The sequence below is a fragment of the Nuphar pumila genome, chromosome 7 (assembly GCF_984573655.1).
Source record: "Nuphar pumila chromosome 7, dmNupPumi1.hap1.1, whole genome shotgun sequence".
NCBI classification, from domain to species: Eukaryota; Viridiplantae; Streptophyta; class Magnoliopsida; order Nymphaeales; family Nymphaeaceae; genus Nuphar; species Nuphar pumila.
This window is the reverse complement of record NC_143255.1, coordinates 103648227-103667031: the sequence shown is the minus strand read 5'-3', so window position 1 is coordinate 103667031 and position 18805 is coordinate 103648227. Positions and strand designations below refer to the sequence as shown.

The 18805-nt window shown below is 37.2% G+C and overlaps 1 protein-coding gene across 1 annotated transcript; it reads right to left on the bottom strand.

Moving 5' to 3' along the window:
• Positions 1 to 9495: 9495 nt before the first annotated feature.
• Positions 9496 to 11052, bottom strand: LOC149832715 (putative isoaspartyl peptidase/L-asparaginase 2). The gene is made up of 4 exons (XM_090014675.1): positions 10873 to 11052; positions 10567 to 10800; positions 10413 to 10499; positions 9496 to 10205 (listed from the first exon to the last, which is right to left on the bottom strand). Exons 1-4 carry the CDS (start codon positions 11032 to 11034, stop codon positions 9684 to 9686), a joined length of 1005 nt encoding a protein of 334 aa, XP_089870801.1. The 5' UTR covers positions 11035 to 11052; the 3' UTR covers positions 9496 to 9683.
• Between the last annotated feature and the right edge of the window lie 7753 nt (positions 11053 to 18805).

Here is an 18805-nt window from a genome sequence, read left to right as displayed (position 1 = left end):
ATGGATGAGCTTACGAGATCAATTCAAGAAAATGTGTCGTGGTGTATGTTGTTTGCTGATGATATTGTTTTGATTGATGAGTCTAAAGCTGGGGTTAATGCTAAGTTAGAATTATGGAGACAGACATTGGAAGCAAGAGGTTTAAGTTGAGTAAGAGTAAGACAGAATACATGGAATGTCGGTTTAGTAAGCAACGAAGTAGTGATGGGAGTGTAGTGAAGCTTGGTGAGCAAGAAATACTGGTGGATGATTGTTTCAAATATTTGAGATCTATCATTCAAAAGTATGGAGAAATTGATGGAGATGTAAATCATAGGATAAAGGTTGGGTGGATGAAATGAAAGAGTGCAATTGGAGTGTTGTGCGATCCTAGAATGCCATTGCAGTTGAAGGGAAAGTTTTATAGGACGACTATTAGGCCCGCTTTACTATATGGTACGGAATGTTGGGCTGCCAAGAGACATCATATTCAAAAAATGAGTGTAGCTGAGATGCGTATGCTGAGATGGATGCGTGGAAATACAATAAAAGATAAGATTCAGAACAAGGAGATACGTAAGAAGTTAGGTGTTGCACCCATTGAAAATAAGATGAGAGAGAATCATTTACGGTGGTTTGGACATATTTGGCGAAGGCCTAATGATGCTCCAGTTAGAAGGATGGAGAAATAGGAAAATATATTAGTTAAAAGAGGTCGGGGTAGGCCTAGGAAGACATGGATGGAGGTGATAGGAAAGGATATGAATGCTTTGAACCTCACCGAGGACATGGCATTGGATAGAAATGATTGGAGGAGAAGGATTCATGTGAAAGACCCAGAATGATTTTCTTTTTTGGTTCATATCGCCGACCCCAATTGTTTTGGGATGAAGGCGTAGTTGTTGTTGTTGTTGTATTGTATGTGAGCAGTAGACTTTTGATATTCAAAATTCTTTCTGTTAGCTTCTCTTAGGTTGCATTCGGATTTGGGTATTTGATTGAATGCAAACACCTATGAATTAGTAGTTTCAATTCCTTTTATGGGAGAAATCTGCATTTCCACCTAGGAATTGAGGGGTGTCATGCCTGATGTATGATGTGGTTCAGTGAAGTAATGATGGTCATAATGTAATGACATGAAATTGGGTGGGGGAACTGAAAATGGAGGGCCCCTTTGTAGAATTTCCAATTAGATGGGGAAGGAAATTGGGAGCACCCAACAACCAACTCATTATGTTTCACTGTTGCATGTTGAATCCAAACACAACCTTGGAGGAAGAAAAAAAAATCAAGAATAAGAAAATAGTAAAGCTATGGAGATGCATTCATATTGGTTGGTAACAGTAAATTTTTTTGTTAGCAATTGATATTTCCACAAACTAATTTTGTTCCTATTATCCTTTTCTACTCTTCATTATTCTCTTGTGCCAAAAAAAACAAAAATTGTGCTCCTACCCATTCATGACAGAATAATTCCAATTGATGATAAGATGCCAAATTTCATACAATCTCGTAGTGGAAGAACTAGCCATTGGACCAAGGATTATCTTGCACAAATTAAGTAATTGATCATCCCTGAAAATGAATGCTAAACCTAAGTCCATGATTATGTGAAGCCCATATAGAGGTAAACTTATTCTACAATATACTCAGCAAAGTTGATATTGTTGGAATAAACTTACAACGCAACCACCAATTACGTCTTAAATCAGTTTTGATGGCCCATCAACAGATCGACATCCATGAATGAATTGGGAAATACATTAAATTGGTTATCCTTATTAGATGATTTCTGATCTAAAATTACTTTTTCTCCTGGATTTTGGACTAGATCTGAAGAATGTTGAGTTGGCAAATTTTTGGCATTCTCAAGGAGAAACAGTAGTTCATATGCACATGAGATAAAAAAAGGTTGGCTTCCTCTATAAGGTTTCAGAAATTATTCTCGTATTGGAACTTCATAGATTTGTTTTAGCTTTGAAATTTTAGTGTTCTCATCTGCTCCTAAGGTTGCAGAGACTATTTTCTTATTGAAACACCATATATTTGTTTTAGCTTTGAAATTTTAGTGTTCTCATCTGCTCCTTGAGAATGAGGTTTTTGAAGAATCAAATGTATTATATGCTATGTTTAATTCTGAGAGTTCAAATTAATTCACATTAAATACATTTGCATGATAGTTTTTACTGTCAGAGCCTTCCCCTTCCCCCGTGACCATTGGAGGTACAGAGGGTCGGTAGCTTACTTGAAATTTGGTATAAAGGTAGAAGAGGTTTCTTACTTGATTTTTTTTTATGCAGGCTTTGACATTGGGACAAGACGCTGACCATTCTTCTTGATAGAGGTAAACTGATTATTTCATATAAGAGGAAGATCCGAAAATCACATCGGGTTTGGACTTTGGAGAATTTTACTGTACCTGCTGCCACTTTCTCTAGAATTTTACTTTCACTTGATGATTGAAAGCTTTAAATTCAGTTCATATCATGTTGTTGATACTTATTGCTTAGTTACAAAACATAGTTTGATACCTAGCCGCATAGAAGATTGTCATTTTTATTTTGCTCGATCCTTTTTTGCAATGAGATTTGGCTTATAGAACATTGTCTTATTTTTTTCGTTGCATAGGAATGGATAAGTTTATAATGAAAAGGCCAATCTTTGATAAATCTTATGTAACTCGAGAAGGAGAACCAAGTTAGAAAATAAGCAAAACAAAAATTGATGAATCAGAGTTACCTGCAGACCCTGCACTTCGTTCTTCTATTTCTAGTTATCATCCTAATATCCAAGATAATGTTCGTACGTAGAACATATATGATCTGAGGTCCTTGTCAACCTCAAGATTGTACGTTTCAACTAAACCACCAAAAACGAAGGTTCATTCCAGCTTGGTATGATGAGTATAAGGATTGGTTGGAGTATAGTACAAGTAAGCATAAAGCATATTGTTTACAGTGTTATCTTTTCAGGCCAAAAAGCACAGAGAAGATTAGTGCAGAGGCATTCGTATCTGAAGGATTTGATAACTGAAAAGACAAGAAGAGGTTTGATAAACATGTTGGAAGCTCTAGCAGTTTTCACAATTCAGCACGAATGAAGTGTCAAAATTTGATGCAACAAAAACAATATATTGATGCTATACTTTATAAACAAAGTGTTTGAAAGAAAGATGAATATAGACTTCGCCTTTGGGCAACTGTTAATGCAATCAGATACTTGTTAAGTCAAGGATGAAAATTTCGCCGGCATGATGAAGCTGAAGAATCTCTTAATAGAGGAAATTTTATTGAGTTGTTAAAGATGTTTGAAAAGATCAATGATGACATAAATAAAGTTGTATTGAAAAGTGCTCAAGAAAATAACAAATTGATATCTCCTGATATACAAAAAGATATTGTCAAGGTTGCTTCTATACAAACCACAAATGCTATTATCATGGAACTTGGAGATATTTTTTTTCTATTTTACTTGATGATTCTCGTGATGTATCAACTAAAGAACAAATGGCTATTATTTTACGGTTTGTTAATGAAAAAGGTCGAGTGGTTGAGCGATTTCTTACTCTTGTGCATGTTCTTGAAACAAGTTCTATGTCACTCAAACAAGGAGTTGAAAAAGCATTTTGTAAGAATAAATTAAGCATATCAAGTTTGAGTGGACAGGGTTATGATGGAGCAAGTAATATGAGAGGGGAGTTTAATGGATTGAAAAGTCTTATATTACATGAAAATGCATTTGCATAGTATATTCATTGTTTTGCACATCAACTTCAATTGGCATTAGTTGGTGTTGCTAAAAAAAATTTATTGCTTGATGTGTTTTTCAATATATTAGGCAGGTTGTCAACTTTTTTCTCCACTTCATGCAAGAGATATGAGCTTATTCGAGAAGCAAAATTTATGCAAATTGCTAAAGCACTTGCATTGGGTGAACTTGAAACAAGATGATGATTAAATCATGAAATAAGTTTCAAACGACCTGGTGATACTCGGTGGGGTTTTCATTATGATGCTTTGGTTAATTTACTCAGTATGTATTCTTTTGTTATTCAAGTGTTAGATTTCATTGCAGAAGATACATATTCAGGAAAAAGTTCAGATGCAATTATTTGATATAATCAGTTACAAGATTTTGAATTTGTTTTTTGCTTATATTTAATATGTAAAGTTTTGGTAATAACCGATGACCTTTCACAAGCACTTCAGCGAAAAGATCAAGACATTGTGAATGTTATGAGTTTAATCATTACATCAAAACAGTGCCTTCAAGGTCAGAGAGACAATGAATGAGACTCTCTCGTAAGCAAAGTATCCATATTTTGTAAGAGATTTGATATTTTGATTCCTGATTTAGGGGACTCATATACACCTCAAGGACGACCAAGACGTAAGGTTGAAAAGATTACCACATTGCATCATTATCGTATTGATGTGTTTTATGCTATTATTGATTTGCAACTTCAAGAGTTGAATGATCATTTCACTGAAGCAAATACAGATCTCCTCCTTTCAATGGCATGCTTGAGTCCAAAGAATTCTTTTTTTGCTTTTGATAAAGATAAATTGATTTGTCTTGCTGAGCTTTACCCTAAGGACTTTTCTAGAGTAAACATAATTAGACTTGAAAATCAATTGGATATATATATTGTAGAAATGTGAAACAGTGATCACTTTTCAAATTTAAAATCTTTAGCAGAGCTAGCAGAGATGATGGTAGCAACTCAAAATCACATTGTATTTTCTCATGTGTATCTATTGATTAAGTTGGCATTAACTTTGTCAGTTGCAACAGGAAGTGTTGAAAGAGTATTTCCAGCTATGAACAATATCAAAAGTCATCTACGTAATAGAATGGGAGATGAATGGATCAATGATGCTTTGGTTACTTACATAGAGAGAGACATTTGATACCATCAGTGATTATGCAATTATGAATTGTGTTCAAAAAATGAAAAATAAAAGATAACCGTTGTAAAATTTTCATGAATTTAGTTGTTTGTATTTCTTAAGTGAACAATCTTTATTTTAGTTTAAAAGTACAATTAAAGGTTTTATCTTATTATGTATTTAAGTTTTATCTCACCATGAACGATTGTTCCTCCAACGAATTTTTTTTGGCTCCGCCACTAGTCTGAATAAATGGATCGTCCTTCAAGACCATAGCATTGTCCCCAAGACTCGAAGTCTGCCCACCCAATGAAAAACTTCTTGCTCCGCCACTGGGGTGGACGTAGTGCCGACCGGACCCAACAAGCCTGAACCCCACCCGACCCAGTTATAATTGGGCTTATGTCGGGTCCTGTGCATTTTGCACATGGACCCAACCCAAATTGGGTCGAGCTCGGACCAAGTTCAGTCAGGCCTGAGCTGCAAAATGCAGCCCGAGCCCAACCCGATATGGGCCAGGTACCGGATAGCCTGTTGGGCACCCAGCTTGATGGCCACCCCTAGTTTCAGTTTTGTTTTTGTTTTTGTTTTAATTGAAGGGAAAACAATGGCTACACTCTAGAGTATGGTACTCTTTAGTTGCTAGCTTTACCCTACGAATGTGTTCAACATGGTTCATTAAAGATGAAATGCACTTTGGATCATAGTGACAAACATTTTTTGGGGCAAAATCTTGTTTTTTAAAAACTCATGAAATATTGAATTTTTTTCATAAATTTTGCATTTTTGGCAAAATCTTGGCAATAAAAAATATATAAAATAATTTTTATAAGAAAATATTAATAAAATTTATTTAAAAATAAAAATTCATAGTTTTTTAGGATAAATAGCTGTTTAAGATGTAAATATCACATTTAAATCATGGTATTTATGTTTTTTCATAAATCTCGCGATATTTTGAAAATCTCACAAGAAATTGTCATTTTAAACTTTCAGGCAATTTATTGCGATATTATCACAAGTTTTTTCATAAATCTCACGATATTTGTCACTATGCTTTGGATCGATTTGTTTTGATGCAAAACTATGATCTCTTTATTGAATTTTTAGGCACTGTATACCATTGAATTTCGTAGTTCTTAGAAAATCTGCTTATACAACACTTTTAGTCGATGTAAAACATTTTTTTTACTAGGCGAACCATGCATATCATATTTATAAGGCTTAATTCATTAAAAAGAAAACAAGAAAATGTGAAGCAATGGATGGTTTCTAGGACATGGTACAGCATACTCGAAGTATCTAATATTTTTACCAAGAGGGGGGCACCGCTTGTCCGGCAGGAGCAGTTAGTGCATGTCACCTTTTCTAATATTTTCTCCTGATTAAAAACTAAGCATTTTAAGTTGAATTTTGCTAAACATTCATAGGAGTGAAAGAAGTGTTCAAACATGTAAATCATTTTTTCAATGAAAAATGACTCAAATATCCTATATTAAAAAGGGTAAATGTTTACTATCTACAAGGCTTAGCAAACACTTTTTTTTATATGTTATATATTTTTTTCTTACATCTGAGACCGTAGATGTGTGATTTAGGACCAGCTGTTATATCACCAGAATTTAACTTGTATGAAGGTTTTTCCAGCAATCCAAAAATCAATGATTTTGACTCAAAAAACCATTTTTTTTGTCAAAAAAACATTATCCAAGGGTTAATTTCTACTAAACCGACCATCACATCTACCAGGTTAAATTGGGTCAAAACAATTTGGATTACGAGATTCCAACTAGATTGTACGTACAAATGATTAGATTAAGTATACACCAAATAAAAGAAATCCTTTGGACAAAAGTTTCTTGCCAAGCGATAACGTGCTTCACAATTTTGCAAATGTGTAAAATTATGAGACGATAGATCTTGGAAAGATAAGTTGTCATATTAAACGATAGTAATGATACGGCATAGAAACCCTACATGTAAGTTATATCTTTTCAATCAGACTTCATAAATGCATTCAACATAGTTTATTTGATAGGAATCATGGTTTTTGACAAAAAAAAATAAGCTTTTTAGGTCTTGAAATTTTGGTACGGTGTGGGCCATGAAGATCTTGAAAAACCTACTTATAATTTAGATTCACATGATTCAAACTAGATCATATCCAATACTATCAACAAAAAACATCAAAATATTTGAAAAATTAAAGCTTTCTTTAGGTGAGAGTAGGTGTTCCCATAACACTATAGCATTACTAATAGGGATGGCAATGGACCGGGGAGGGGATCCACACCTTCCCCGTCTCAAAATCCTGCCCCTCCATCCCCGCCTCCATTCCCGCACAGGTTTGAATTTTTAACCTCCATCCCTGCTTTCATCCTTGTTTCATGTCCTCTATTCCCGATCCAAACCCGGTGAGCTAGAGTGGGGACACATTTCCCCAAGTCCATTGCCATCCTTAAAGAAGGATTGGGGACAGGGCAGAGAGAGGAAAAGCATAAGTCCATCCCCATCTCCATCCCCTCACGGGTTTTGATTTTAACCTCCATTCCTGATCCAAACTAGGCCAGACCCGTTTCCCCCTGTCCAATGACATCCCTAATTACTAATTAAACAATTTACAAAAATATGCTCAACGATTTGGCCTTTTTATCAACACACGCCTAAATTTTGGCAAAATACATTTAAAATGCTCGAACTAGAAAACTCTCTCTAAAATAGCCGCTCTCATCTGACGGGAATCGTGATGTGGTATATGAAATTAGGGGCACCAATTAAATAAAGAGATCTCACACTCAACCTTCCCCCTACCCCTCTTTCTCTCTCTAACTTCCCACTTACATGTACTCTTATCTAAGTTACCACTATGAAATTTGAGATTATAAATCAATAAAAAATAGAAAATAAAGTTGCTCTCTTAATTTTACTCGCCCCCATTTTCTCTCTCACTTTCCACGCATTCACTCACTCTAACCTCCCACTCTGTCTAAGTTTTCAATTTGAAAAAAAAAAACTCAAACTACTCTCCTATTTTATCTCCATTTTCTGCCTCTCTCTCTCTCTCTCATGCCAATGTTTGGCACTTTCCCTTTTTTTCTCTACTTTTATCAGTAAATGTTATAACCGTTACCTCCAAAAGAAACGACTTAGAACTCCTTAAAACTACTTTCATTTTATTTTTATCAATTCATGCATCAACTGCATTTTAACATTCTTCGATCTTAGATTTGGACGTCTAAATCATCTCCCATCTTCACCTCCCTCATGCATTCTCTTTCTTACTACCCCCACGTTTCTTTGGTAGTGCTGTCTAATTCCCGTGCAAAGCACCACATTCACTTTTAGATAGAGATTTATCTTTAGAAACTAAATTTTCTTAAAATGCTCTTTAATTTTTTTAAATAGCTATATGGTTTATAGGTTAGAGTTTATAATTATAAACTCTAACCTATAAACCATATAGTATATTTAATTAAATATTCTCGTTTTTTTTTTCACATTTTCAATCTCTCTCTCTCTCTCTCGTTTGGTGCAGAGCACCAGCACATTTCTAGTTTCATAAAAGTTAATGTTGTGACTGATTGAAACCTCTCTTTCACATGCCTTGTATTCTAACCAACTGTACAAAACTGCTTTTTGAGATAAATATTAATTACACCTTAATATATCTTATAATATTGTTATGAGCTTACATGAATTTGTTTGTGCTCCACTCATTTTTTGTTAACGAACTGCTCGTGGCTCGGCTTTCCAGCTACATAATGACACGACTACGACACGGCAGGCAGATCATGATTCCATCACGAACTTCCCTAACTTTCCCTACAAAAACTTTTAAAGTTCCTGAACTTCGGTAAAAAGCAGCCCAGTTCATGACTACTACGCCAACAAAAAAGGCAAGTGGGTGCCCTTTAGAAGAAAAAAAAAGGTAGCCTTTTGTCAAAACAAAATGATAAGTGGCTTCCGGCTCCCCATGGAAATGGAAGAGCCACTGGCAATTCCTGTTTTTATCAAATCGGATTCTACAAACGCGATCTACATAATTTGTTTACCGAAGATTGACATTTAATTTACCAAAATTCGACTTGTGTGCAGTATTTTTTTGGCGATTAAAAAATCAACGGTTGAAAAAACACAAAATTTTGTGATCTAAAAAGTCAATTTTTCTGTTAAAAATACGATTAAAAATCAATTATTACTAAATCGATCATGATGGATCCATTCTTTTGGGTCAGATTTGATCAAAACAACTTGAGGAGGAGTATAAAGAATGGGGATGGTGACATAGGGTATGAGTGGAACCCAGCTGTGTTGCAAGTAGCCATTCAGGACAGCACTGCACACAGTCGCACAGGTGACACTGACTCCTAAAAACCCCAAAGCAAAAACTTTTCGACTTATAATCCAGTTCCTACACGACTCCCATTGTGAGAAATTGACACCTCAGGAATCAATTCCGTATTCACTTCTCTTTTCAAGGGCCCCCACTTCCTCTCAGAAAGGCAAAAAGAATCCACAAGCTTTTCACAGAATATTCAAATCATGAAGTCAATATCAAATTATACCACGTCTCTCTCTCTCTCTCCAAAGCATATGCATGCATAAGCAAGTGGACCACGGCTAATACTTTAGAGCTTATTAAATCATACATTAAGTGATGCTAGCTCTTGGCTTAATGGGCAACCAAGTACACACTTTCTCAATCTTCAATTTAGCATTCACAAGCATGAATGCACAAACAAGTACACCATGAGATGAGACTTATAACGACTTGTGGCCATGCATTCATCTTGACATGCATCAAGGCATCCCAATCTACCAAACACCCACCTCGAAGACACCATCTTCATTAGCACAGCCTCTGAACATCCCCACGCAGTTGAACCCGAAAGTAACATCCCCCTTGCTCGAAACCGCGATGAGCCCGCCCTTTCCTTCCTCCAGCCTCTCCTTGATCGCCCACTCCACCGCTTCTTTGAGATCCATCCCTTTGTACTCCATGAGGGCAGACACGTCTCGGGCGAGAGTGGCTCTGATGATGGCCTCGCCCTCGCCGGTGGCCGACACCGCGCAGAGGGCGGAGGCGTAGGTCCCGGCGCCGATGAGCGGCGAGTCGCCGATGCGGCCGCTCATCTTGTTCATGAGCCCGCCGGTGGACGTCGCGGCCGCGCACCGCCCCTGCATGTCGACGGCCACGCACCCGACGGTCTCCGGCGAGTAGACGGAGATGGGGAGCCCGTTCATCTGCAACGCCTGCTCCATCGCCGAGATCGCTCCGGTTCCTTCCTCAAAACCGCATGAATCGCGTCCCTTCATTATGGGTAGCCGGTAATCAAACTGCCATATAATCAACAATTATTTATTCAGTAGTCATATATATATGGCTGGTCAAGAAAGAGGCCTATAGATCCAGCCAGCCAACATTATAATACTGCCACTTCAAAAGAATAGTGGTGGTAAAATGCTTGTTTTCAAAAGGCAAAACGGTGGTCAAAAAATATAATTTTCCATTTGGTTTTGTCGAAGAGTTAAATATCTTCTTACCACGATGCTATTGGCTTCTTTGGCCAACTTCAACATGCATCGATTGTCGTCGGTGATGAAGAACTCGTTTTCCATGACTTCAACTCCCTGCACGCACACATTTAGAGAGAGAGAGAGAGAGAGAGAGAGAGAGATGTGGGGCTGTGGATATTACTTGCTGCCTGGCGAAGTCCTCGGCGCCGGAGAAGGCGAGGTAGGAATGGGGAGACTTGTCCATGACGAGGCGGGCGAGGGAGATGGGATTCTTGACGGTGGAGAGGCCAGAGACGGCGCCGCACCGCCTCTTCTCACCGTCCATGATGCTCGCCTCCATCTCCACCGTCCCCTTTGCCGTCAGCGCCGATCCTCGCCCTGAATTGAAGAAAGGGTTCCACTCCAATTCCCTCACCTATAACAGACACCATCACATCACATCACATACCAAACTTAGAGAGAGAGAGAGAGAGATAGAGTTTCTTACGACGAGTTCGACGACATCGATGGCAGGGAGAGAGGATCGAAGGGCGGAGATTCCCAGGCGAAGGCAGTGGGAGAGGATTTGCTTGGCCTCCTCCTGACGGTGGAGAGGAAGCCTTGGATCGATGCCCGCACCGCCATGCACTGCAATCGCCCAACCGCCCATCTCTCTCTCTATACACAACCACAAGATCACCACCCCTCTCTGCCCATTTATAATAGCTCCCGGACTCCAAAACCCACACTACTAAAATTTTCAATTTCAAGTTGGATTCCACCAATTTGGTGCTTGCCACGTGGGTAAGGGCACCACACCCGCTTTCTCTTTGGAAATTCAAAACCCTGGAGAATCTTAAAGGGCAGGAGAGAGGTCTTTGACTGTCAATAACCAAGTTGCCCGACGTGGAAGTGAGGTCTGTGCCTGCCAAGTAAAATGGGTAATTACGGTTTAAGTAAGAGATTAGTGGGAATGATGAGGTGGTCGATTCGGCGATGAGACGTAGGAAGTGACGATCAAGTCACCTCCAACCAGGTGGGGACGTATCACCATTTGTTATCACCTTTTTAATAATGATGCCTTTCTGGTTTCTCAGTTAGCAGCCTAACATTTTCCTTTTTAATTTATTCGTCGCGACATAGTTGGTGCTCACTTGGTGAGATGACCATTTTAGAACCATAACAAGAATTTGTTCCGTAGGGTTGTTGCATGTAATGTTCACTATGATTTAAATCATATGGGGCTGCATAAGAATCACTGAACAAAACAGTTATTTAAAAAAAAAAATCACAAAACGGATTCTTTAACAAACAAGGATCTTGGTTCCTCAGATCTAAATTTCTCAAAATTAACCTCATAAATCTCTGGATCTTTAGTCCGATATGAGATCCTTGGATTTCAGATCTCTAGGGAGGTGAGATCAAATGCTGTGTTTCCACTTTTCAGAAAGGCGCCTCCACTTTGCAGTAGCATGTTTGTAAGAATCTTACCAATTAGAATGATTTTCCACCGAGGACTACAATGTAAAGACGTCTAGAATCTCATTGAAGATTGACAAATAAAAAGTTCAGGTACGATTCCTGATCTTCTGCTGAATAGGATCAATGAGGACAAGGTGGGGATGTCATAAGGAGCACTATGACTTTCCACTAGTCGGTGCTTATGCACACATGATAACCAACTTGCATTTGCTATACTCATACCGTGTAGAATCAACGAAACCTTCATTTCCGCGACTGTTCAATCACTTAAGATATGTGCATGTTGATGGGGTTAGTACAGTATCATGTTTCTTATGAACTCTTCCCTCTTTTTTTTTTCCTTTTGAGCTAGGTGGCAAAATCCTTGAGTTACCCTGAGCCTAACAAAGATCAGTAGATCCACCTTCAACCTTGCAGCAAAAGGTGATCCCCATGGGTTTTGAACCATGGTTGCACCATTTTAGGTGAAAAAACACAGTCACGCCTCGCCTGTCTGGCGGAGCCCGCGTGGACCCAGTCACAATCCCACAAGGCAATGTTGTCAGTATCGTTATCGGCCCTGAATCGTTTGGCCAACAATTCAGGTGAATCGGCCAATACAGGTTCTCAAGTGAATCGTTCTTAATTGGCTAAAAAATACTTAGTGTCAATCAGAATGTAACACGTCTTAAAACTATTAAAATAATATTAAAAAAGAAATTTTAAACATTTTTTACATTTATTAAAATTAGCCTATTAGTATCATATAGCTATGTAGGTCGGCTTAAGGCATTCAAGATGAAGGATGTCAAGAATTTGGTTTTACATCCACGAGATACAGATTTGGTAAAGAGATGATTGAGACCATGAATCCTTCCCCAATTTTTCTGTACAGATGGTTTGCTTAGTTATTCTGAAAAAAATTAAAATTAAAATCAGGCACAAGCAACCTTTTTTTTTCTAAATGGCAAGTTGGGGTTACATAAATGGCAAGCTGGGGTTACATACGTGGACCAAACATTGTAAGATTGTCTTAAGTTCAGGCCCGATTTATGTGATCTAATCTAGAAGGGCCTTGAGATATCTCATATGATTTGGTACACTACGTGGAGAGACATGCCCCTATCTACAATTCTGTAATGGGCTGAATTAAAGACAGTCTCATAAATACATTAGGTTATGGTCCTCAAAACTTATATAAAAGTCCTGTTTTCAAATTCTCCATAAGTCAGAAAGAGAATTCAATCTCTTTCTCATTAGGTCTAGAGAAAGAAAAATAGCCACATATACAGGTTCTGTAAGATTATACAGTTATCGGTCTGTCAGAGTACCAATGGATTTAGGTAACTCTTCCGCAATAAGTTTTATTTTAGATTTGATTTCAATGACTTAATGATAACATATATTCGATCCTCTTTTCAGTTTTGATGGACTATTAAATCCAATAATTTGTATCAGAGCAATCTTGTTCTCGTTGAATCATTGAAAATATGATTTTATTTCTGATTTTTTCCTTTTGGCAGTGTCGATCCTGTACGATCGATGGTTGGGTTATTTTGTGTCAGTCGATTGGGTGGAAAGAGTCATTCGACCCTTTCCTCTTTGGTATACTGGATTGCATAGATCAGAAGGGTCGTCGGGCCCTTCCCTTTATTTTAGGTTGCCAGGCCCTTTCCTTTTCAAACTACCTGATCAGAAGGGTTTTTAGGCCCTTCCCTTTTTAGACCTCTAGATTGAAAGGGCCGCCATGCCCTTCCCTTTTCAGACAGCTTGATCGGAAGGGCCGTTGGGCCCTTCTCTTCCATCGTTTACCGAATGGTGGAAATAGTCAGATTGCGAGAGCCGACATCCAGAGCCATTTTGTTTTGGGCCATCGTCGCGGGTAATCGGTTCACCGACATCCAAGGTCATTTTGTTTTGGGCCTTCGCCAGAGACAATTGGTTTGACGGCATCCAAGGTCATTTTGTTTTGGGTCTTCACCGGAGGTAATCAATTTGTCGACATCCTGGGTTGGATTGATCCATCACTGGCAACCAACGATAGTCGCAGATAGGTTTTTGGCACTCCACCAATGTTTTTTTTTTGACGTCTGGCAAATTGTTTGGGTCAGGCATCGGGTGTAAGCCGGTTCGACACTTTTTTGGTCAGTTGTTTCAGGCGGGCCGGTTTGGTCTTGTGCTTTACCAGAGTAAAACTCTGTGCACAGGACTAGATTGACTGTCCAGTTCGGGGTTGCCTGCCCAGGTGACCTTGGCTAGTTCGATCTTTAGCCGACCAACTCAGAGCAAGCTCAGCTTTTAGCCGACCAATTCAGGGCTGGTTCGACATTCAGTCGGGCCTGAACCGGCTATTTTTATTTGGATTGAGGCATAGTTGACCCAGTTCGGTCCCTATTTGGGCGCAGGGACTGAACTGAGTCACATGTGGGTTGTGCCTATTCAGACCCGACCTTGTGACTTACCTTTCCCGCCCATATGCAGTGTATTAGATCTGACCCGATCTGGGTCAGATCAACTTCGGGACCTGCCAGTGGGTTCGACTAGGCCTGATTGGTCAGAGCCGTGCGCTATGCTTTATAAAAAAAAATAATTTATGCATTATAAGGCTATTTGGCATGCATTATGGGTCGCTTTAGTGGGTCAATATTCAATTACTTTTTGATCAATGTATATTATTGTTCTTCCATTATTGTTCATGTGCATCTATTGACATATTTGAACATTGGTATTATTTTTTATTTTGTGTCCAATATTTTAAATTGAATTAATTGAATCAATATGTTGCCAAAGTAACCTCTGTTGTATATGTTAGTTTATTTTGAAATATTATGATGTTTATATGTTTGTGGTTCATGCGAATAGTGATCGGCCCAAAGGAAGATTACTATTTATAGTTGAGCCCAAACATATACTTTCAGTAATAAATCTGAGATAATTATTCAGTTTTCCATGTGAATATCGAGTTGGTCCAAAGACAGGCTCGTTGTTTGACATGACTAATTATTCATGTTTTGATTACTATATTGAGAGTACTACTTACAAGCTGACACTTCTATCCAAAGATTAAGTGTCAATGTTGTGTTGGGTATCTTGTAATGGAGTTTACCACTGTTCAAATATGTTATTTTATATTATTACATGTAAAAATGTATGTTAATCATGAGTTTGTTTGTTCTTTATTCAGTTAATACATCTCTTCTATGATATCTGCAAACATTAATTATATCATTGTTTTGAGTGGTTCCAATTTCAAAAACTGAAAAGAAAATGTTATGAATGTGCTTGGATGTATGGATCTAGATCGTGCATTACAAGAAGATCAACCACCTACTCTTACGGATAGGAGTTCTATTAAGGATAAAATGAACTTCGAGCGGTGGGATCGATCTAATTGCATGAGTCTCATGATCATGAAACGTGCAATTTATGAATCCTTCAGGGGCATAATGTTCAATAAGGTCAATGCCAAATATTTTCTTGAAGAAATTGAAAAGCATTTTGAGAAAAATGAAAAGGCTGAGACACGTACTCTTCTCTCGAGTCTTATCTCAATGAGGTATAAGAGAAAATAAAACATTATAGAGTACATTATAGAGATATTCCATCTTACTTCAAAACTCAAGGCACTAAAGTTAGAGTTGTCTGAGGACTTACTCGTGCACTTAGTTTTGACACCCCTTCTATAGTACAACCAGTTTAAGGTCAATTATAATTATCAGAAGAAAAAATAGACTCTTAATGAGTTTATTTTACACTATGTATAAGAAGAAGATAGAATCAAGCAAGAGAAGACTGAGAATGCTCATTTGGCAGTAACCTTTAAGGACAACTTTAAGAAAAATAGAATGACTAAGGAAGTTGCAGCTGACCCTCAATCGCAGAAAAAATAGAAAAGCTATCAGGACCCAAAGTCTAGTTGTTTCTTTTGCAAAGAGGAGGGTCACATGAAAAAATGTTGTATCAAGTATCATGTCTGGCGTGAGAAGAAAGGTATGCTACTTATTTTGGTTTGTTCTAAAGTTAATTTGACTTCTATGCTCGAACACACTTGGTGGATGAATTCTGGTGCTACCACTCACATAAGTATGTCTATGCAGGGTTGCCTAAGTTGTCGGTTGTCAATTGATGCTGAAAGATTGATCTATGTGAGCGATGGCAAAACAGTTGAAGTCGAGGCAATTGAGACATTTAGGTTGCTATTAAAGAGTAAAAAATATTTAAATTTGAAAGAAACATTTATTGTGAAGTCTTTTAGGCAAAATTTAGTTTCTATTTCTATTTTAGACAAATATGGTTATTCTTGTTTATTTAAAAATAATAAATTTGAATTATTTCTTGATTCAAATCTTGTTGGAACCGGTTCTTTATCTACAATTGATAACCTTTATATGTTTGATACTATCGTCTCATTTAATGAAACCTTGTAATTAAGTTCTCGTGGTATAAAATGAAAATTGACAAATGAGAATTCTGCTTTGTTATGGCATAAGCGCTTAAGTCATATTTCTAAACAAAGAATTGAAAAGCTTTTGTCAAATGAGATTATTGATTCTCTTGATTTCAGTGACTTTTAGGTTTGTGTTGAGTGTATAAAAGAGAAATGAACAAACATAAGAAAATTAAGTGTTGAAAGGAGAACATACGTCTTAGAACTAATCTATACTGATATTTGTGGACCTTTCCATACGACTTCTTGGAATGGTCAATAATATTTTATTACGTTCATAGATGAATATTCTCCTTATGGGTACCTGTATTTAATTCATGAAAAGTCTCAGTTCCTGGATGTGTTCAAATCGTTTAAGGCCGAAGTTGAAAACCAATTTAGCAAAAGAATTAAGGTCGTCAGATTTGACCATGGTGGTGAGTACTATAGCCGATATGATGGATCAGGTGAACAACATATAGGGCCTTTTGTTAAATTCCTAAAAGAATGTGGGATCATCCCTCAGTATACCATGTCAAGTACTCCTAGTATGAATGATGTTGCTGAAAGATAAAACATGACTCTTAAGGATATGGTAAGGAGTATGATTTATCATTCTACCTTACCAAAGTCCTTTTGGGGAGAAGCATTAAAGACTGTAGCTTATGTTTTGAACAGAGTACCCTCTAAAACAGTAAACACGACCCTATATGAATTGTGGACAAGCCGAAAGCCTAGTATGAAATATTTTCATATTTGGGGATGTCCAGTTGAGGCTAGGCCGTACAAGCCATATAAAAAAAACTGGATTTCACAACAGTTAGCTACTATTTCGTTGAGTATTCTAAAAGATGTAGAAGCTATATGTTTTATGATCCTACAAATAAGTCTTTTTTCAAAATAAAAAAATACTTGTTTATTTGAGGATGCAGAGTTTGGGAGGAGTGATAAAGTAAAAGACATTATTTTTGAAGAAGTCCTACGGTTATGGATCACAATGATCAAATTTTTATTCCTGACATTGTTTTCAAAAATTTGGATCAAGGTAATACTTTAGATCTCCCTATCTAAAATTAAGCTTTTACTTTTTGAGTTCAAACTCAACAACCTCAAGAAACACCTTAAAAACCAATGCCATTAAAGAAATCCACTAGAGAGAAAAGAAGGGTAATTTCAGACGATTATATTGTCTTTTTACACGAACATGAGGGTGATACTGGCCAAATTGAAGATGATTCAATCAACTTCCATCAAGACACACAAAGTTATAACTCTGAAGAGTGGATTGAAGCAATGCATGAAGAGATTAAATCCATGAGGGACAATGACGTGTGGGATTTTGTCCCATTACCTGAAGGTGTGAAAGTCATTGGTTGCAAATGGATATATAAAACCAAAAGAGATTCAAAGGGTAATGTGAAAAGATATATGGTTCGTCTTGTTGCAAAAAGATTTATTCAAAAAGAAGGCATTGACTACATAGAGACTTTCTCTCCAGTTTTTATGAAAGACTCTTTTAGGATTATGATGGCACTTGTGGCCAATTATGACTTAGAGCTGCATCAGATGGATGTTAAAACCGCATTCCTTAATGGGGACATCAATGAAACAATATATATGGTTCAACAAGAATATTTTGTCACAGGCGATGCCAAGAAAATGGTTTGTAGACTAAAGAAATTCATCTATGGACTTAAGCAAGCTTTCTGTCAGTGGTATCATAAATTTCATCAAGTTGTCCTCTCGTTTGGTTTTGAGATGAATGTGGTTAATGAATGCATATACCATAAGTTCAGTGGGAGTAAATTCATTTTACTAGTTTTTTATGTGAATGACATATTGCTTGCCAGTAATGATATAGGCATACTGCACGAAACTAAGTGATTTTTTGATAAAAAAAAATAAAAGAACTTAGGGACACCTCTTTTGTATTAGGGATCTAAATACATCGAGACTGTTCTTGCACTACAAGAAACCTATGGATTAGTGATAACCTAAATCCGTCGCTAATCCGACGCTAATCCATCGCTAAACAACTTAGCGACGGATTAGCGTCGGATTATAGACGGATAGCTTCCATCACAAATTTTTCTATGCTAAATTAGCGACAGAATATATTAGTCACCCATTACGTCACTAAGTAGCGACTGAATGTATCTGTCGCCAGTTTCGTCGCTAAGTTGTGACGGAATAACGAATGTCAACATCCGTCGCAAGGCCGTCGTTACTATACGACAATTTTGGTGTTGCGACAGATTTATAGTCGTCACTAATCTGTTGCTACATTCAACACTAATAGTAATTAGCGACGGATATATCCGTCGCTAATTCGTTGCAAACAAGGGAAAAAAAATATATTTGAAAATTAAATATCGAGAAAAATTTTCTCGTGATACACTTTATATTTCCTGCATAATTTATATTTTCTGTGAATAAAAAATAAAGTACACATCAAAATACATATAAAAGGAAACTAAAACAATTAATCGATCCAATGTAAAATTCGCAAGTTCTAATTATTTACAATTCAATATTTACATTTTTGAAACAAAAA

Bases quoted from the DNA above. Each gene is read 5' to 3' on its own strand.
- LOC149832715 (XM_090014675.1), bottom strand. From the start codon at position 11,034: ATGGGCGGTTGGGCGATTGCAGTGCATGGCGGTGCGGGCATCGATCCA. The intron at 10,801-10,872 runs GTAAGAAACTCT...TGTCTGTTATAG, and splicing joins TCGATGTCGTCGAACTCGTC to GTGAGGGAATTGGAGTGGAA. The intron at 10,500-10,566 runs GTAATATCCACA...GTGTGCGTGCAG, and splicing joins AGGACTTCGCCAGGCAGCAA to GGAGTTGAAGTCATGGAAAA.